General features: G+C 42.2%; 1 protein-coding gene across 2 annotated transcripts; it reads left to right on the plus strand.

The window, feature by feature from the left end:
* Positions 1-3,908: 3,908 nt before the first annotated feature.
* ADPGK (ADP dependent glucokinase) lies at positions 3,909-20,568 on the plus strand. 2 transcript variants are annotated; one of them, XM_089671400.1, is made up of 7 exons: positions 3,909-4,701; positions 5,684-5,909; positions 12,294-12,356; positions 12,582-12,702; positions 12,806-13,002; positions 14,568-14,666; positions 17,042-20,568. In XM_089671400.1, the coding sequence occupies exons 1-7, from the start codon at positions 4,478-4,480 to the stop codon at positions 17,582-17,584; spliced, it is 1,473 nt and encodes a 490-aa protein (XP_089527526.1). In that variant the 5' UTR covers positions 3,909-4,477; the 3' UTR covers positions 17,585-20,568. The 2 variants fall into 2 exon arrangements, with proteins under 2 accessions (XP_089527526.1, XP_089527527.1); XM_089671401.1 differs by having other exon boundaries at positions 3,910-4,701; positions 17,045-20,568.
* The last annotated feature ends 1,631 nt before the right edge of the window (positions 20,569-22,199 follow it).

Consider the following 22,199-nt stretch of genomic DNA (forward strand, 5'->3'; position numbering starts at 1 on the left):
ATTCATGCTAGACTTAAGAGGGGGTAGCTTACGGAGAGATAGGCCTATGAGAAGGTAGTTGCAATAGTCAAGGCAAGAGATAACAAGGGAGTGAAGGAGCAGCTTGGTGGTTTTATTAGTTAAAAAGAGGCAAATTCTGGAGGTGAAGTCTACAACCTTTTGACAGCAATTTGTTTTTGGGCTGAAAGGACAGATCAGAGTCTAGGATTACACCTAGTACCCTAACATGAGGGGAGTCCAAGAACAGAGCCTTGGGGGACCCTTACAGAAAGAGTAAGTGCAGAGGAGGAGACAGAGTTATAAGTAGTACTGTGATGTTTAAATATTAGTTACCAAATGGAACAAGTCAGAATGAAAAGGAGGTGCCGTGAGGGATTGTAGAACAAGGAGTAAAGCTTGTCATACATGTAGAGATTTCTTTTGTTCAGCCCGTGGGAGATCTTAACCACTTGGTAACCATGCTATAGCCGAATGGCGGCTACAACGCAGTTACCCAATTCTGGGAGGGCATCATATGACGTCCTCCCAGCATGTGACCTCCCTCGTGCCCATAGGACACATCTGATCACGTGATGAGGTAAAAGGCCAATCACAGCGCCCTTTTATCACGTGATCAGCTGTGTCCAATGACACAGCCAATCATGGAGTAAATACAGTTGCCGGTTATCGGCAGCACTTTCTTCACGCTGTCACAGCGTGAGGAAAGTACTGCTGATAACCAGCAGCTGTCACAGAACAGATCGGCACGGATCAACAGGGCACTGATGATCAGTGCCACCCACCAGTGCCCAGCAGTGCCTTCCACCAGTCAGTGCTGCCTGTTAGGGCTGTCAGTCAGTGCCATCAGTCAGCGCTACTCATCAGTGACCATCATTGCTGCATATCAGTGCAGCATCATCAGTGCCTTTCATCAATGCCCATCAGTGCTGCCTATCTGTGCCACCTTATCAGTGTAGCCTCATCAACGCACATCAATGAAGGAGAAAAATTACCTGTGTGCAAAATTTTATAATAGACACAAAGAAATTTTTTTTCTTTCAAATTTTTTGCTCTTTGTTTATAGTGCAAAAAATAAAACACCCAGTGGTGATTAAATACTACCAAGAGAAAGCTCTATGTGTGTGAAAAAAGTGATACAAATTTAATATGGGTACAGTGTTGCAGGACCACACAATTGTCATTCAGAGTGTGACAGTGCTGACAATTGGCCTGGGCACAAAGGGGGTATAAGTGCTCAGTAGGCAAGTGGTTAAGAGAATACAGTGTCCAATCCATCAGCTGACCTCTGAGAACTGATGGAACCCATGAGGGGACAATTCTAACAGATTCCACTCTATCTATAATACTGGCACAGTGTCACCTACAGGATGGAGGGAACCTGCCTACAATATAAAAGGGATTGGCGATCTTTTGCAGCTGGGGGGTTTAGTGTGGGTGGGGGGGGGGTTCTATTGTTGCTGGAGGAATCTACAGTTGGGAGGGGGGTCTATTGTTGCTGGTGGGGGTTATGTTGTTGGGGGATCCACTGCTGAGGGGGGAGGGTCTATTGATGCTGGCTGCTGGGAGATCTATTGTTGCCAGCAGGGGTCTTTTGTTGCTGGGGCAGATCTAGTGTTGCTGTGGGTATATTTTGTTCCTGTGGAGAGTCTGTTATCATTAACCAATTGCATACAAACTACTTACCACCACAAAATAATACTTGGCTCTGTAATCCCTTCAAGGAGCGGTTTTAGGAGGTGGATAGGGGGCAGAGATAAGTGCTCAGCGGTAGTCAGGGTGGAGAGAGTGCCTGCACCTATTCTTTGAGAAAAAAAAAAAAGGCCTGGTTTTCGCTGTGCTGTGATGCCAATCAGTCCATGGCAAGTGTATATCCTTGCACCAGCTTTAGAGGGTGGGGTTTAAAATGAGGCTCAATTACCTGATAATACCACCCCCCCAACCCAAAGTGTAAACTAAACCTAAGTCTTCATGCACGCAGGCATACAAAGTACTGCTTTTACAGGTGTAAGGCATTTTTGTTATACCTCTAAATGCTGTTTTATTTTAGCCTATGTATTCATGCACATCGGACATTTAAAGCAGTGTTTGAAGGCATTAAAGTGGAGGTAACAGCAAATACAACAAAAAAAAATCTTCTCCCTGGAAATCAAGAGCATAATGTGCTAGTATGTATCGCTGCATTTCTGTACTGCGTTTTACAGTGCATCATTTGCATTCCTCAAGACAGTGAGGTATTTTTAGTGGATATGGTGACGTATGGGGCTTTTCCGTGGGAGGCTGACATTTACGCCCATGGATGAGTGTACCGTTACTACATATCTGTAGCAAGATAGATTATACTATTCAATCAGTTTGTCTATGGAGTAACTCCATTTCCTTAACAGAGATTATATATTCAAGATGATAGGCTTCTGATCAAACTACAGTACCTCCTTGTATGCCGTCACTTCATCTAAAACGGTATGGTATTTGTTCTGTTCTGGTGTTAATAACAATTTGGATGTAAGGCAAACAATTGCAATGGTATTCAGTCATATTGCTGTGCGCAGTACATTCCACTCCAATAGGCATTAATTACAGCTGAACATACATTTTTTTTTTATATACTTGAATAAAGGTTATATTTTAGATTCATCAATTGGCCAGATGGTGCGTAGGAAAATGGAACCTCGTTCAGTATAGATTTATTTGCCAAAAATTATGATTTACAATAAGGTGTGGTTCACATATCTGTGGCCGTGTGGGCCGCATTTTGCGCGAGCACGAGAGCCCATTCATTTAAATGGACTCCCGTGCCCGTGACATGCAGGGAAGAAGTCCCTACACTTCTGAAAACGCAGCATGCACGGGAACCTCGGTTCCTAGTACGGTTGCATTTTCCAGTGCGGGCAACGTGCCATTAGAACTAATGGCTCCTGCCCACTGATCCGCATTTCTCTGTGCGGGTGGTGCGGCTGCACGGATTTACGTGCGGATCCGCAGTGGCACCACCCGCACAGACGTGAACCTAGCCTTAGGGCTTAAATAGTTAACACAGTATGAAAGACTTACCTAAAAATTAAGCCCTCTGGTGCCCTCTGGCGCTGTCATGGCTCCCCAGGGCTTCCATCTTCACCCGGTCTTCCTTCTGGGTTGGTTGACTGCAGCCGTTTGACATGCCGAGCTGAGATGACAACACACTCGTACATGCGCACAGGAGCCTTGGCAAGGCTCTCTCAAAGGACAGCAAGCCGCCCATTGAGAGCACTGACATCACCGGCGCTGCTAAAGTAAATATCTCCTGAACGGTGCATGTTTAGGAGACATTTACTGTACCTACAGGCAAGTCTTATTATAGACTTGCTTGTAGGTACATGAGGGAAAAAAAAAGACTTTACTACTTTAAACCAAAAAAAAGCTAAGCTGCTTTCAGAGAGGAGCGTAGGCGCATAATTTACACATGTAAATGTACAAAATGTTATCCAATAAATGACTATTCTGGGCAGTAGAATGCAATGATCCTCCCTGTTATATATACATAGACACTCATACATACACATTGGAGGCATTTTGTTCAGCCACGTTCTGTGGTACATTTGGAGAATACATTCCTACGCCTGTGTGAATAAGGCCTCATTGTTCTGTTCTCATATAATAATTCTATTGCTTCTCCCAATACAAGTGAAAATGGAGCATTCATTAGAATCTATGTACGAAATAAAAGGCTTCCTTCAGCCTCCTTCCACCCATTCACCGGCTGGTCACACAGCTGGAAGCCTCTCTGTACCACAAGCACAGCTCAGCATAATACAGCCGCCGCCATTTTGTCGGAGACCTTGCTATAGAACACAAGTCAATAGCCCCCTTGTCTCCGGATTAATGGCGGCTGAGACCCCTCCCCACCCACACTCGGGTCCATACAATGACTTGTTGTTAGCGGCTCGGATCAGCAGCTGGTGACGTGGAGCCGGCTGGTGTGAGTGTGTGCGGAGTGTTCCGCCTCGTTCTCATTGTGCGCTGAAAGTCAAACCCCTCAGGTGACCTTCTCCAGCTGTTCATTGGAAGGCAGCCTCGTCCCTTCCGCCAGCCTACGCCGGCCCCTATTCACAGAGCGCACTTACGAAGCGGCCGCTTTCTGGACTGGCGCTGATCGGAGCTGGGATCGGGAGGGGGATCTGTGCTGCCCCAGCGCTCCACTTCCATTCATTCCTATGAGAGGGCTGTGCATGGTGCCGATCGTTCTGTCCATGGATGGATGGAGTGATGAGATCTCTGAGTGTAGGAGTGATCAGTGAAGTAGAAGTTGTGTCATCCTGTTCTCCTGGTGGAGATGGTGGCTGCTCCATTGGATCGATGGCCAGAAGACTATGAATGAGTCCATGGTTCTTTGTAAGCAGTGATGATAGATGATGCATTGCACTCCTAACTGCTAGGTCAGCAGACTGTAGACACATTTCACAAGTTCGCCTTCCATTGACTTGATTGGCTCTTTCTAACCATGTGGGTGAAGGTGTGTGTGGGCCTGATGGCCATTGCATTGGGTCTCCTCCATCATCTGCAGCCGGACTTCCTGGAAGCTGCCCAGGACTACCTCTCCTCATCCCTGCAGAGCATCTCCCCCGGGGTGACCCCATCTCACCCGTCTCTGGAGGAAGCTCTGTCTGCGACATGGGACGCCCTGATCACAGCACCCGCCACACACTGGGGGAAGGTGGCCGTTGGGTGAGTACCGAGTGCCCATCGAGGGCAATGTGTGCAACCAAGCTGGATTCCAGCTATGCCAATTTTTAGGGTTGCACCGATACTGTGTTTTGTTTCTATTGACGAGTACCAATGCTTGAGTTTAAGTATTTGCCGATACCAATGCGGTGCGATCTGAGCCCATGCAAAATGAATGGACTCAAATCGCACTGCATGGTATTGGAACGGAAATCATGCTTCTTCAGCTGAAATGGCAATGGGATTCCTGTATCACATGCGGTTTCCCTGCGGGTGCGAAGCAATTTTCAGTGTGATTTGAGCCATACAAAATTATGTATTGAGGTCACAAACAGATCGCGTTTGCCCACATTGGAGTGCATGGTACAAAAGTACCATGCGATCTGGTTGCAGTGTGTTCCCAAAGGTAGTGTACTTTTGTCGCGGTGTGATTTCCGCCCATTCAAAACAGAAGTGCATGTGAATTGCACAGGAATGCGCATTGTGCTCCTATGCAATTCATAATGTAAATGGGCCCTTAAGCCCCCGGTCACATCTGGTGCGACTTGGCATGCGATCTGCAAATCGTATGCCAAGTTGCACCCAATTGTCCGCCATTAGAGTGGTCATATTTCTAAAGCAGTACATGCACTACTTTGGTTGCGATTTGCATAGACATCTGTCTCAGACGTCTTGCAAATCGCAATGAAATCGGCAGGTCACCCAATTTTGAAATTGTGCAGCTTCACTGTAAGTCACACGATTTCAAAATCGGCTTTGATGTAAAGGTGGTCTTCACATTTTTTTTTTCTTTTGCACTTTTCATGCAATTTGCATAGACATCTGTGTCAGGTTTGCTGAACTCTTGGGAGTCGATGAAATCCACCCCTGCAATGTGCCTACTTTTGGCTTTACATGCACATCAATGCTGACATTTGTTTTGTTATATAATTGACAATGGATGGAAATCTATGAGCTCTATAACCCTATGCCATGTACATTTCAGGGTGAATGCTTGTGTCGATGTAGTAGTCTCAGGGGTGAGCGTGCTGAAAGCATTGGGTCTGAGCCCCCACGCCGGAGGAGATCACCTGGTTCTCAACACTCAGGAGGAACTGGCCGAGACCTTCCAGCACTATATGCAGCGAGGTGCGGCAGCCGAACGTTTCTATAGTGATGCTGACAGCTTTCAGCACATCTCCCGCACTGCTTCCAAAGAACCAGGAGCCAAGGTAACAACATAGCACTGCATACCATTTGTATGGACAGAATGTTTAATGAGAAGAGTCATTGTGGAGGAGGTGGATGCTAGGCTATGTATAGTAATTCCTTATCGTTCTAGAAGGACTATGCAAATATTAAAGCAAGCTAATTTGCTTTCCACAGGTGTTCTCTGTACTTGTTAACTGCTTCCCGACCACGCTATAACAAATACTGCTACAGAGCGGCACAGGTGCACAAAATCACTTGTATATATACGTGATTTCGCATTTCCGGGTAGGGGGCGAGCGCTCGCCCTACCCGCGCCGCCATTTGTGGCCGTCAATCACCAGGTGTCTGGTGATCACCGAGGATCTCCAACGGGGAGGAGAACCGTTTTGTTTACTAACAGTTCTCCTCCTTGTCAGCTCGGGCACACTGCTTTGGATGGCTGCGCACAGCACTGCCATCCAAAGCAGTGTGTTTACAGTGAAGCACACAGACACCGCCCCACAGTAAAACACACCCAGCACACAGTTAACCCCTTGATCACCCCTCATGTTAACCCCTTCCTGCCCAGTGCCATTAGTACAGTGTCAGTGCTTTTTGTTTTTTCTTTAGCACTAATCACTGTATTGGTGTCACAGGGGATGTCAGTGACACCAAGTCAGTTACCCCCCAGTGTCAGAATGTCTGCCGCAGTCCTGCTATAAGTCGCTGGTCACTGATTACTAGTAAAAATGAAAAAAAACTCTCAGTAATATATTATCCAGCCTTGGTTATATCCCGCCTCGATTACTGCAACTCCCTCCTCACTGGTCTACTGTTACACAGGCTATCCCCCCTTCAGTCTATTATGAATGCTGCTGCTAGACTCATACACCTTACCAACCGATCAGTGACTGCTGCCCCTCTCTGCCAATCCCTCCACTGTCTTCCACTAACCCAACGTATAAAATTCAAAATACTAACCACAGCTTACAAAGCTATCCACAACACTGCCCCTAGCTACATCACCAACCTCATCCACAGATATCGCCCACTCCACTCCTCCCATGATATCCTCCTCTCTAGCTCCCTCATCACCTCCTCCCACGCCCGCCTCCAGGACTTCTCCAGAGCCTCTCCCATCCTCTGGAACTCCCTACCACAGCATGTCCAGTCAGCCCCCACCCTGTCTGCCTTTAGGAGATCTTTGAAAACTCACTTCTTCAGGGAAGCCTACCCCACCTCCACCTAAGAACTGTACTTAATTCACCTCTGCCAGATCATCCCCCGCAGTTATCACCTTTTGTATCACCTCCCCCTTCCTTTAGATTGTAAGCTCCACGAGCAGGGCCCTCCTATTCCTTCTGTACTGAATGTATTGTAATTGTACTGTCTCCCTTATATTGTAAAGCGCTGCGCAAACTGTTGGCACCATATAAATCCTGTATAATAATAATAATAAAAAAAAAAAAAAAAAAAATATATATATATATATATATATATATAATCGCCATTTGTAAATACTATAACTGTCACATAAACCAATTAATTTACACGTATTGAGATAGTTTTTTTTAGAAAAGGCATGTAGCAGAATACATTTTGGCCTATATTTATGCCAAAAGTAGATTTTTTAAACTTTTTTACAAGACATATTTAATAGCAAAAAGTCAATAATATATATATTTTTTTTCTCAAAATTGTCAGTCTATATTTTTTTAATATATATAGCACAAAAAATAAACGCAGAGGCGATCAAATACCACTGAAAGAAAGCTCAATTTGTGGGGGAAAAAAGGACGTAAATTTCATTTGGGTGCAGCGTTGCATGACCGCACAATTGTCAGTTAAAGTAACACAGCGCCGTAACCCAAAAAATGGCCTGGTCAGGAAGCGGGGTAAATCCTCAGGAGGGCAAGTGGTTAATGACATAGCGAAGAAAATCTGTTAAAACTTTTCCATTAAAGTGATACTAAACCCAAAAACAAAAATGTAATCTATTGCAGTACCAGTATTGAAGTAATCATAGTGACTGCATTAGTTTTCTCTTTTAGGCTTTTTCCACCTGTTAATCTGACCAGAAAGGGTTCGTTCACACCAGAGTGCAGAGACATCAGTTTTTCTGCACACGTTCTGCAAGGGAACAATGAGATCAATTGTTCTGTGTGCCCTGTTCACGCCACAACACTAGTATCGTGTGGATTTTTTCTGTGCAGAAATCTGCAACTTGTATAAGCCCCAGTTCAGACTAATGCAGTGCGGGAAACGCTGCAAATCCTGTGCGTTTCCCGCACCGAATTGCAGTCGCATCATGGTACAGGTGTCAAAGTTAAATTAATGACACTCCGAAACAGTTCGCAAAACACAAATGGGTGAGAACACCCATGTGATACAATTCAGTGCGGATTAAAAAAAAAAGGGGTCCTGCACCTTTTTTGGTGTGGATGCGATTTGAGCCATACAAAATGTATGGATCAGATCGCACCGCACAGACATTGCATGCAATTTGCACAGGAATGCGATGCAATTCCTGTGCGAATTACATGCAGTGTCCTACACCGCATTAATGCGCACCCAGACTAAAACTCATTGAAGCTCGCATGAAAACTGATGTAAAAGGATTTCTCTGCAAGTGAAACTCATTGAAACTTGCATAAAAACTGATGTAAACGGATGTCTCTGCAAGTGAAATCAGTCTATCAGTTTCTATCAGATGTAAATGGATGTCTCTGCAAGTGAAATCTGCGTGTCAGCTTCCAGCAGATGTAAACGGATGTCTCTGCAAGTGAAATCTGCGTGTCCGTTTCCATCAGATGTAAATGTATGTCTCTGCAAGTGAAATCTGCATCTGTTTCCATCAGATGTAAACGGATGTCTCTGAAAGTGAAATCTGCGTGTCAGTTTCCATCAGATGTAAACGGATGTCTCTGCAAGTGAAATCTGCGTGTCAGTTTCCATCAGATGTAAACTGATGTCTCTGCAAGTGAAATCTGCGTGTCAATTTCCATCAGATGTAAACGGATGTCTCTGCAAGTGAAATCTGCGTGTCAATTTCCATCAGATGTAAATGTATGTCTCTGCAAGTGAAATCTGCATCTGTTTCCATCAGATGTAAACGGATGTCTCTGCAAGTGAAATCTGCGTGTCAGTTTCCATCAGATGTAAACTGATGTCTCTGCAAGTGAAATCTGCGTGTCAGTTTCCATCAGATGTAAACTGATGTCTCTGCAAGTGAAATCTGCGTGTCAATTTCCATCAGATGTAAACGGATGTCTCTGCAAGTGAAATCTGCGTGTCAATTTCCATCAGATGTAAATGTATGTCTCTGCAAGTGAAATCTGCATCTCAGTTTCCATCAGATGTAAACTGATGTCTCTGCAAGTGAAATCTGCGTGTCAATTTCCATCAGATGTAAACGGATGTCTCTGCAAGTGAAATCTGCGTGTCAGTTTCCATCAGATGTAAACTGATGTCTCTGCAAGTGAAATCTGCGTGTCAATTTCCATCAGATGTAAACGGATGTCTCTGCAAGTGAAATCTGCGTGTCAATTTCCATCAGATGTAAATGTATGTCTCTGCAAGTGAAATCTGCATCTCAGTTTCCATCAGATGTAAACTGATGTCTCTGCAAGTGAAATCTGCGTGTCAATTTCCATCAGATGTAAACGGATGTCTCTGCAAGTGAAATCTGCGTGTCAGTTTCCATCAGATGTAAACTGATGTCTCTGCAAGTGAAATCTGCGTGTCAATTTCCATCAGATGTAAACGGATGTCTCTGCAAGTGAAATCTGCGTGTCAGTTTCCATCAGTTTTTCTGCACTTATGGTGTGAACAAGGCCTAAATCTGTTATTTTTCAGCTTCCTTTAACAGACCAAACGGTCCAAAGTGGCAGTTAAAACCATTTAACACCGACACAAGTGCTTACAGCAGTCTGCCTTTATTCAGTTATATAAAACCTTTCTCCTAAAAAAAAAAAAACAAAAAAAAAAAACAAAAAAAACTGCTGTAACTGCCAAAAAGGTGTTAGTCGGAGTTTGGCTTTAATTTGTCATGTGCATCTAAATCTACTAGTCTAACACTACCCTCTCCCCAGACTGATAATGCTACTGTCCAAAGGTGTCTCTATTGCTCCTCCATCCAGAGCGGAGGCACCCTAAGACAGGGAGTATGATACTGACAAGACCATTAGGTGAAAATAGGAGGGAAAAAGCCTAAAAACATAAATGTAACGCAATTAACACATTTGAGGATTGGTAAGCTGAAATATATTATGTTTTTTTGGGGGGGGTTAATACTGCTTTAAAGCCTATCTCCAGGACAATGTTGTTGTAAATCCTTTGCCAGCTTGGTAGGTAAAGGATAATAATAATAGGTACTGTATGCAGTGCGAGGTGTTGCTGTATAGTAGTATAATCATCCCTTGTTAAAAGCCGGCTCTTCTGGATTTTCACGTGCTGCAGACATGGGTGTCTAGCGCCAGTGAAGGGCTTTAGTTGCACCTGCCTGACCCTTCTGGACCTCTATTTTCCAGTTGTGTCATTAGATAACGGGTCGTTCTTGGCCAGACACCCCAGAGGTGGCCTTTCAGTCATACCTGGGTCCATCGCTCACCTCAAAAAGGGTATCTTCCTCTTCCTCATTGCAGAAGCACGTGATCCCCAGACACTGGAAAAAAGCTACTTCCCCCCTCTGTGAGGGAATGGGTAGAGGAACTTAACACAATGCAAATGGAAGAGCTCATGGCCAGTCTATATGAGAGGTAGCTGAATTTCATGCAAGTTCGGTTTACTTGGGATCAATTTCTTCACGTCCCCTAAACTTCAGCCTTTCCTATAATATTTTTTTAGAGCTTGGAGCAGCTGTGGGGGGTTGTGGGTGAGCTCCTGGTCATGGGCCTCTTTTTCTTTTCTCCTTCCATTCTTTCTTTCCTTTCTTTCCTGTCATCTTCCTCTTTGGTTTCCTTGCACTATTCATTGACTTTTTCCCTTAGTGGCTGCTTCCCATCCATATATATTTAGTTGGGTCAAGTACGGTTTGGCCCTTGGGATATACCTACTTTATTGTTTACTAGGCAACTTTGCTTTTGAAGGGCGACGACTATTCGGCCATAGAATGGTGGGGCAATGTTTACTGTAGGTAATCTAAGGTTTCTTCACGTAATTGGGTCCTATGGAGCCTCAGTCTTTCCTATGGTGATGTTATGTGTAAAGGGCTGTATGGCACTTTATTTCTTGCCTATCTCTGTTGATTCTGTATACTGGATATATACTATAATGAAGTATACTTTTTTAAAAAAAAAAACAAAGTCAGAAAATCGAGCATTTCAAATGCTCACTGGCAGCTGTTTTTCCTTTTTCTGTAAATTATTTTTATACAATTAGAATGTGCCTTTGAACTTAAAAAAAAAAAATGACTACTCTTGGAGAGTTACCAGCTCAGCCCTCTCCCTCCTTTTGTATATCATATCTTTCTCTTCTGCTAGAAGTGGCTAAATCTGCATCTGTGCGGACCCTGCATGTTGGCCCTTCACCTTCTCACATAGACATTTATGGAGCTACTTGATGATGGCTCTGAGTCTGCTGGGGCTGCTGACATCACATCCAAGATGGCACCATCCAGCAGCAGTCTCACGGCTTTTGGTGTCTACAGAAGGGAGGCTTTTTCCAGTAAAATTATACTTAAAAATATGTTAAATGCACAGATAATATAATGAGATGATTTTTGTTCACATTACATTTTGAACAAACTTTGTCTCTTGAAACACTTGGTTGGGTTAAGTAGTGACCCACAGAGGTTCTAATCCTCTATTACTCACTAAATGTTTTTTAAGAAGGTTGGCAGTTTTCCTCCAGTTTGTTGTCCTGACAGCTGACATTGTAAGGGACCCAACCCAACCCCTGGGGACACAAGTGGCAGTTATGGTAGACACTGCTTTCCCTTCCCCATTATGTACAAAGCTTACAAAATAAATAGAAATCCCTAGAATTGGGCTGTTACCAATTTTCCCATATACTGCAAGTGTAATGTCATACCAGCGGAAAGATTAAAGCTGAACACTATTCAGATGTCACATACATTCATGCATCTCTGTATTAATCAGTACATTTATTAAATGTATTTTTAAATGCAAGCAGAGTACAGCAGCCCATATATGAGTCTCAGAAGTGGGTTGAATGATGGTAGCCATCAGACTGAGAACATCTAGAGACTATAAAAAAAAAGTGCTGTGAGGAAGTCTCTGGAATAAAGGTAAATATTGCAGGAAAAACTGTTTTTTTTTTAAATTTTATCTTTTAATAGGCTAATCATTTTTCTCTTGTTTTTGGCTGGAGTTCTGCTTCAACATACAAAACTAGGAGTAACCATGTAGTGATTATGTTTCCCTTTCCATCTGAGTCACTGAGTTGTTTTTGCTCTTTATTTACAGCATTTTGTTGGAGGAAATGCTGCTCTCATTGCTCAGAGACTGACAACACATCCAAATCTGGAGGTAAAAATAACCTGCATCTTCTCTACTGTATGTTATGTCAGCAATACTGTGCTGTTATTTTGGGATTGCAGAGTCATTTGGATCAAATTATTTTAGCTCTTCCTAATGACTAATCAACATGACAGGAAAATTAAAGTGATCAGCATGTCTATTTTTTCCTTTGCTGAAAGTATAATCACTGCTGACAGTCTGTATCCTTTTTTTTTTTTTCACTAAACATCTTAGGTTCTCCTGTGTGGGCCAATAGGTCCTAAGCTACATGAATTATTGGATGAAAGAATTGTTGTACCCCCAGCATCACTGAAGGAGCAGGACGAGTACCATCTTATACTGGAATATAAAGCTGGTAAAAACATCTATATGCAATGGTTTAGCAGCATTAATGATTTAGATTGCATGTTGTGTAAGGCAGAGGACACTATTCACTTATTATTGTGTGCTATTTGTAGGGGAGAAGTGGGGCTCAGGTCAAGCTCCAGCTGCAAGCAGGTTTATATTTTCTCATGATTTATCAAATGGAGCCATGACGTCACTGGAGATTCTGCTTTCCAGTCTGGAGGAATTCCAGCCAGAGCTATTGGTTCTTTCGGGGCTGCACATGATGGAGGGATTATCCCAGGAGGCAAGAGCCAACCGCTTGCAAGAGGTGAGAAAACAGAAAGGCACACCTCTACAAAATTGTATTTGCCTGCTATATTAATTTTATTTCAACATTAAAAAATGTAGTATGCTAGTTGGGGGCGCAAGCTCTTTTTCTGTTTTATTTTGTTAAAGTATGGCCTCACATTTTAAAAACTATACTTAATTATAAGTGTATCTGCACCTACAGTTTTCTTTTAGTCCCACTGTTGGGTCTGCCAGTTAAGTCCAGCTAAAGCAGGTTCCTGTGATGGGTTGGCAACAATGCTGTAATACTCTTGAATTCAAAGTGGAGTTGCCACTCTCATGTAGGCTCTTCCTGCTTGTAATATAGTGGGTTGAGATATTGCAGGACCACCCCATCAGCATTGTCATTGCGGATTCACAAGCAGTGGCATTCAGAACCTGGCACCACCTAGTCCTGCCAACTGAATTGGCAGTGCTGCCTCTGCTGCATGAAACCCTCCCACAGTGAAGAAGGATCTGGCAGAGAGGATAAAGGAATGTTTTTATATTTATTTTGCTTTTATGAGGCTTGTACATCACATAGTAACAGGATTGGGGAAAACTTGGGCTAATTTATTAAATCTGTTTGAAGGCAAAGTGTATTGCCTATAGCAGGTCAATATAAATTAGGAAGTTAAAGCAGGACCTTCACCCAAAAGAGAAAGTTCCTCTTTAAGTCCTCCATGTCCCTCCTATACCACCCCCCAATTTTGGCATATACTTTTTGGGGTTGGGGGGGTACAGGTACTTGGTTTTGACAGGTACCTGCTAACCCCCCTGCAGGTGATCCAAATTGAAGTCCACCCCCTCCTGCAGTTTGCTGGGACATGTAACAGGTCCCAACAGACTGCAGGACCATTCACAAAGCACAGCGCAATGGACAGGTGGCTGTGAAGCCAAAAGCAGCATAACCGGCTGCCCACAATTAGGATTCCGGCGCCAGAGACCCAAAGACCAGTGAAGAACTAGCCCATGTCAGGACAGTGCTGGATCCCCAGGCAGGTAAGTATCCTTTTATTAAAAGTCAGGATTTGTAGCTGCTGACTTTTTTAATTTTGAGTGAACAACCACTTTAATGAGTAATAAAACCCCCTAATTGTTTCATAATTGTTGTTAGCTTAATTAGGTTTCTTCGATATGTCTTTCAAGTTTAACATCGTTTGTTTGTTTTGTTTATCTTTTATAGTATCTTGATATAACACCCCTTTTATCTTGTGCACAGTAATAGCTGGTAGGACTTGTATCATGAAGGATTATACTCAAAGTAAACCCTTAACAAACTTGAGAAGTTGAGAACCATATAGTCAGCTGAGGTTTTATGGAATGTAAAGACATTCAGGTTCAGCTTGGCTCTATCCCTTCAATTTCCCTGCTGGTGCATTTGGTAATAGGGAGGTCCAGTAGGAAGGGGTGGGACCAAGGGTGACTTAAAAGAAGGATCAAAATTTGCATATAATTATCTACCTATAGCTCTGGGTCTAATGATCATTTTCACTTCTGCTTATGTATTTTTCCATCCTACGCAAACTGACTATTGGCTCAACATTGTCTTCTCTTTGCCCTCAGGCAGCCACTGCATTGTCAGATGTCCCTTCAGATATTCTCATTCATCTAGAGCTGGCTAGTATGACTGACGGAGATTTAATGAGAGGAATCATTCACCAGGTAACCACCCAGATGGAGAAACGCTAATCATAATTTTGTGACTTGTTTGACAACTTGTATTGTGGATTTCCTACTTCCAAAGGGCTGGTCAATTTCCATACATAAAGACTTCTAGTCTACCCACAGCTGTCTTTTTTTTTTTTTTCTTTTTTTTTTTTCTTTTTTTGTGGGCAAAGGGTTCCTTGTCAGGTTTTTGTTGTTGCCTCTGCCCATACTCATTGGTAGTGGAGGAAGTGAGGGGAAATAAACATAGACTGCACAAAGAGCTTTGAAATTTTTGTCTTTTTTTTTTTTTTTCTTCTTGCTGTCTGGTACTGCATGTTAGGAGATTTCCTTTCACTTCCTGTGCTAGGAACTAGTGCCATTTGGGACAGGACATTAATTAAAATCGACTTAATGGTGACACAGACAGCAATAAAAACTTTGCCTTTCGCAAAATACTGAAGGGGAATGCAGCGCTGGAATGGAGGGGGAAGTAGGTGATGAGGGGCACCAGAGAGTTGATTATAATCCTGCTTCCTTTGCTGGGTAGTGCTGGTTTAATTTATTTATAAACTCTTTTTTAATTGCGCCATAAATAAATTACCTATAGGTAGCTTAACACAGAGCTGGATAAATCCAAGGAGCAGGTTACGAATGTGTCTAAAAGATTGGAGTCAATGTCTTAGCTGTTTGAGCCCTGAATTGAAGGTTGAGTTACTAGGTTGGTCTACCAGAATAAACTCTCCAGTGCTCCAGGGATCAAATGCCACAGGAAAGCCAGGGGAACCAGGACCAAATTTGCCTACGAGTCCCTTTCCTCAGAGCTGGTGCTCTGAGGAAGGGACTTGTCCCTGAAACGCATCAGCTAGCCGACCATTTTGACAGTCAGACACCCCGCCATTGCTATGGCCATCTCCACCGTTCTACTAAGCTGTACATTTATGCCATGTTTTTGAGTATGTTTTCATCCCTTTTTATACTACAATAAACCTTGGATAATGCACTAGGGGTGTGCGCCTCTTGTTTGCTCTTTTTTATTAGGTTTGTCTGCCTAGCTTTTTATTTTACCCGTTTCTGTAACAAAATTCCTGTTTGTTGCACCAAGAGAGATATATTTTTTTTTTTAATTTAACTGTTTCAAAATAATTACAATTATGGTTATCTCAAAATAGTGTTGGGTGTCAGTGGGAACCATTCTAGATTACAAAACAATGCTTATTTTTCACTTTCAGTAGGCATGGAGGGCCTTAACTACTTAACCTCCAGAAGGTTTTATCCCCTTAATGCCCAGAGCATTTTCTGATATTCAGCACTGTGCTACTTAAATTGGCGATTGTATGGTCATGCAACACTGTACACAAATGAGATTTTATCTTTTTTTTCCACAAATAGAGCTTTCTTTTGGTGGTATTTGATTACTGGGTTTTTTATTATATAAGTGAAAAAAAGACCAAAAAGTGTGGGGAAAAATTTTTTTTTTACTGTTATAAAACATTCAATAACAGAATTTTTATTTTATTTTTTAAATTGAGGCCAAAATGTATTTTGCTACATGTCTTTTTAGTGTTTTAAGTGTATAATAATTGGTTTGTGCTATAGCATCTACAAATTAATAGTGTATATACTGGAATTTAGGCAGCTATAGACACTATACTGTAATGGCAGTGATCAACGACTTATAGTGGGACTGTGATAGGGTGGCAGGCAATCTGATGCTAACAGACACTATCAGGGAGGGTCACTAACTGACAATGACATCCCCAGTGACACTAATACAGTGATCAGTGATAATACTGTACTAATGACACTGGTTGGGAAGGGGTTAACATCTAGGGGTAATCAAGGGGTTAGCTGTGTACCTAACAATGTGTAATGTGTGCTGCTTTTACTTTACTATCTGGCTGCTTTTTCTCCTTGCTTTTCATGGAGAAGAAACCCCAGATTGCTGTTCCTATGCACAGAGTTCTGTGTGTTTGTAAAGAAGTTGATTTCAGCCAAAATCTGGCTGAAAGCTGCTGTCAAACTTGTGCTGTGTCCAATCACAGCACTGGCTGGCAGGGGGCATGTGGATGTGCACTCTGAACCTGGAAGAAAGAGCCAGCATTCAGGTACGTGATTGTGCCTGTTCGCAGTATATTTTACTGTGAGTGGTCAGCAGGTGCTTAATTTTCAGAACAGTCTCTATTTTAACAGGTTTAGCAGATATACAGCCTTATACCATAAATAAGTGTAAAGAGTAAGAATGATTTAAGGGACACCTGTAGCAAACAGAGGTCAGTTTATTTATGATTCTGTGAGTTGCTGCTTATAGCACTTTGCCTAAAATGTGTATGTATGTAAATTGTATCCTTTTATCATAAGCTCTCTGTATTCTTCTCTGTTATTTTGGTCAGCAGGTCTTTCCAGTGATCAGTTCTGTGGGTCTTAATGAACAAGAGCTTCTTTTCCTCAGCCAGTCATCCTCTGGTCCTCACTCAGCACTCCCAGCATGGTCAGGAATCCCGGATGTTGGAATAGTGAGTGACATCTTGTTCTGGATTCTGAAGGGTTCTGTTGATGGAGATTCTGCTCTTACCAGAGTCCACTTCCACACTTTGGCCTACCACATTCTGGCCACTGTGGATGGCTTTTGGGGAAATCAGGTGGCTGCTGTCGCTGCAGGTGCTCGGATTGCTGGCACCCAAGCTTGTGCCAGTGAAATTATTGAACCTTCAAAAGTAACACTGAAAAGCCCACTGGAATTTTCTACCTCCAAAACAGACATGGGTCCCACTGCCAGGGTGAGTGCCAAGGAACCTGTGGCAGTTTGGAAGAAAGGTGGAGTTACCTTCCATTTCACACCTGTGCTCATATGCAAAGAGCCTGTTAGGACTGTGGGCCTGGGTGATGCTATATCTGCGGAAGGATTGTTGTTTTCAGAAGTGAAGACTGAATGAGGAAACAGTCTGGTACTACAGACATGCACAGGTCAAATCTGCTGCTGGCACTGAAAAGATAAATCTCAGAAATTTAAGGCTGCTTAGAGCCATGCTTTATAATGTTTTTTTCAGAGGATCTCCGAATGCAGATTTTCTTGTTGGTTTTATGGGAAAATAATTGACAGTGGGATGCAGTAAGTTTTTATACCATAAAAACATAATGCTGCACATAGAAGGTGTTTACTATATATAAAAGCTTAAGCATTCAACACAGGGCCTTATGTATGGAAAAGTATCCACATCCTCCATAGGAACTCATCCCGTTCTTTTTTTATTTTCTGACCAGTGTTAGTAAAATATCCCTCAAAACCTGATTTCTTGCTATGAATGAAAGGCACTTTTTATCTATGAGGCCCTTTAGCACTGTATTCATTCCAGTTGAGATTATTTCTGATAACCTATGCACAAGATCAGACACCTGGTGCCCATTATTTATTTTTCAACAGAAAATGAAGCAAAACATCTGATGTTGCTGTGGGTAACACTACCATTTTCCTTTGCACTATTTTTATTTTTTAATAAATGAGCCACATTGAAGGTCTCTAAAAGGTATAATCTCTGACTGTTTGTTTTACCCACAGCAACCTAAGGTCTTCCCCAAGTTCGTGTACAATATTAAGGGAAAATGTGATTGATTGTAATAAATCATCACTATCTGTTTGAGACTCTTCCTTGCCAAAATGAAAACTACAGTGTATGCTTTTTAATTTTAATGTTTTTCATTTTGGATGGAGTAAGGGAGAGTTGTAATGCCTGCCGTATTATTAATTTATTTTTTTTGCTGTCTGTGTTCCGATTGGGTGTTTTCTTTTCACTTACTCGCCTATAACCACAACAAGAAGTGAAGAAATCCCTCCATAGTGAGGGAATCCCTGGCTGTTACCAGACTGGTGTCTGAGTTGGAAGATTTCGCCTCTTTCTGTTCTGGTGACAATCCAAAATTTGGGATTTTTTCCCCCTAATTTCTGTTCTTTGTGATAATGGTAAATCGGGCAAATCTAGAGGGTGAATCTAATGGAGGCACACACAGCAATAATAACCTGACAGGTGCTCTATTCCTTCTCCACTATATCCCAAACTAAAGTAAAATGTTAGTTATACTTTAAAACTTGTACCCCCCATTTGTATTTTGTAGATTGAATAATTACCCTTCATTACCTATATTGATAGAGCTAGGTTTAAATTGTAATGCTATCTTAATAGATATTAGATATACCAGCAACTCTGTTATATGTTCAAGCTTTTTTTTTTTCTGCAGTAATACATAGGTTAATGCTTCCTGTTCTTTCCATTAGAGCTGGTACTAGCATACTTTGCAGGTGATTTAAACATACACCTTTTTTTATTTAAAAAAATGCCCCCAAAATATAGACTTATTTAGTAGACAAAGCTCCAGCAAGAGATTATCTTTTTCCTCATAGGCTACAAATTGTTTTCACTGCTAAATTAGGCCTGGTTCACCCTAGGGCTGGCCGTGCGGACCGCGTTTGCTTGGGCATTCATTCAATGGACTACTGTGCCGCGTGAACTGCACATAAACCTTTTTAAAAATGCGGCCGCAGGGAAACAACTTGGTCTTTTTTGGATCATGCGGTTTCCCTGCAGTTCCCGCAACCACGATCACGCTGCAGGCTGAGATGCATGGGGGTGCCATTCAGAATGAATGGCAGCCCAGTGAGCCATGCAAGAGAAGCCGTAGTTCGGTTTCGGGAATCAGTGCGACACCCGCAACTGGAATGCATAGTGTTAACCAGGCCTTAAGTCTGATGCAAAAGCACAAGGGGACAGTGTCTAGTCTGGAGATGTGATGCCCAGGCCCCCTCCCTTTCCACTATTTATTCGGTAGTGCTCCAGCATGCTCATCACTGCACTTATCTCTATAGTATAGGAACTGGGGAGCATCTAATGCTGTGGTCATGGATGCATCATGTTTGGCATACATGTTTTATTGAACAGTTGTATTGCCAACATAAGTGCTCCACTGTTGGGTTTACTCTGCTGTAGACATATCTGAAAACAGTTGACTTTTTTGTATGTTACAGCCTGAACAGTGCTGAACAGGTAACATGGTGAGGGTACCATTATCACAGCTTTTTTATCGGTTAAAGGGAAGCAGTTCACACATATTACTAAGGGACATTCCAGTTACATTTAATAATTACCCATTGGAGCACATACAAGGTACACAGCCTATCTGTGCATTGGTTGACATCAACCTCCTTGTTATTTTCTAGCTGTTGTGAATTGATTAATCCCATTGTGTCTTTAAAGGCTCTACTGGGAACTGGTTCCCAAAGCCAAACAGGTTACTGAGGACGGCACTACTGTTACATGGACAACCCACATCGTGGACTGATAACAATAATCATTAACGTCTTACACCATACATTCCAGTGTTTTTCTGTGTTATGCTTGTCCATCTCTAGCACTTGTGCTGTCTGCTGAGGTTTGTGGGGGGTTTTTTTTTGGGGGGGGTAATGGGACCAAAATATTACTACTTTGAATCCTCTTATGTTTTAAACCCCCCAACCTTTTTTTTTTTTATACAAAAGATAACGTCTTAGGCTTATTTATTCAACTTATACAGTTTATATAAACCCTTTTTTTATGCTTTGACTTTGTCGGGGGCAGCTGATGATTTAGCGGACTGTGCTGTTACAGTTCTATACCAAAACGATTATTTTTATTTATTATTATTATGTACCATCAGGTCACCAATATGCAGTGGTAACAAACAATGTAGATATGGTGTATGTGGTAGATACACGTCTAACTTTTTCTCATTGGGTAACTGGCCACAATACATATTTGCATCTGTTTTGTTATGCTTTTGTCTATTGTTTTTCAGATCACTGGAAAAAAAAAAATCACACTTTTTGTAACGTACCGTTTTGTGATAAAACTTTGTAACTTTTTTTTTTAATAAATGGTAATAATTCTTACAGAGTTCATAGTGTCTGGATAAAGGAAAGTAACAGAGCTAATCACACACAACTTCTTTATAGACTGAGTTCACCTGTGATATGTGTGTGAATAGATGTTGGGTTGGTTCATAGAATTGATTTAACCAGAGTGCTGCCTGAGTGATTTGTGAATGTTTTCCATGATCCTGAATACTGTAGTTTTTAAAGCGGAACTAAAGCCTCCTATCCTTTTCAGCCAAGGAAGCTGCCATCTTAGCCTCTGCTAGATCTGCAACTGCCATGGTACTGCACATTTGATTTGTTGTCACACCAGCCATTTGATGGTTTGACAGGTTTGGTTGAGAACACATGCAAATGTGACATTTGGCATGCCGGGAATGTAACATTTTTGTAAAAATGTTGTTACATTGATTTAGTTCCGCTTTAACTGTCATCTAAACTGGCCTGGCGTGGGTGTGGCTTTGAGAGGGAAGGTTGTTGGCTCAAATGAAGCACACTTTTTTTGCAAGTAATTTTGATTGGTCAGTATACTATTTTGGTGCTAAATCCTGTAAAGGACTCCCAAGCCAACCACACAGTGAAGTGATGACCCTGGGATTAGAATGCAGTATGCAAGACAATGGCAACTTCAAGCAGCTAGGGATTTAATGAAATGTCTGTCACATTAAGGTGCACTGCCCTACCTGCGCCGCTATTCACGGCCTCGGTTGTCAATCACCGGGTCCCGGCTGGTGATTACTTGCCAGCAACCAGTGATCAAGGAGCATTACCGACGTAGGGAGAGAACTGTAAGTAAACAATTCAGTTCTCTTCCGTCAGCTCCTACACACTGCTATGCATAGCAGAACCATCCAAAGCAATGTGCTTACAGTGGAAACACACACACTAAAACAGCACAGTTAACCCTTTGATTGCCCCACATATTTACCCCTTCCTGCCCCAGTGCCATTAGTACAGTGTCAGTGCTTTTTATTAGCACTGATCACCATATTGGTGTCACTGGGGATGTCAGTGACACCAAATCAGTTCCCCCCAGTGTCAGAATGCCCACAGCAGTCCCACGATAAGTCGTTGATCACCACCATTTCTAGTAGAAAAAAAAAAATCCCAGTGTGTATATATACCACCATTTGTAAAGCCTATAACTTTTCACGTTAACCAATTAATTTACACGTATTGGAATTTTCCTTTTAGCAAAGACATGTAGCAGAATACATTTTGCCCTAAATTTATGACGAAATTATTTTTTAAAATTTATTTTGTTTACTGGACAGGTTTAATAGCAAAAAGTAAAATATTTTTTTCTCAACTTCGCCGGTCTTTTATTTTTTTTATAGCGCAAAAAATAAAGACCGCACAGGTGATCACATACCACCGAAAGAAAGCTCTATTTGTGGGGAAAAAAAAGGACATAAATATTATTTGTGTGCAGCGATGCATGACCGCGCAATTGCCAGTTAAAGTAACGCACCACCATAATGCAAAAAATGGCCTGGTCAGGAAGGGGGGGATCCTCTGTAGGGCAAGTGGTTAAAGTGATTGTAAACTTTGTCATTTAAAAAAAAAAACAGGTTTATACTTGCCTTCTCTGTATTCAACATTCACAAACTGAGCTTCAACAAAGCTTGCTGAAAGCTCTGCAAAAACGT

Source organism: Staurois parvus, unplaced genomic scaffold, assembly GCF_062004578.1.
Source record: "Staurois parvus isolate SC_StPar_1 unplaced genomic scaffold, SC_StPar_1.0 ptg000105l, whole genome shotgun sequence".
NCBI lineage: Eukaryota > Metazoa > Chordata > Amphibia > Anura > Ranidae > Staurois > Staurois parvus.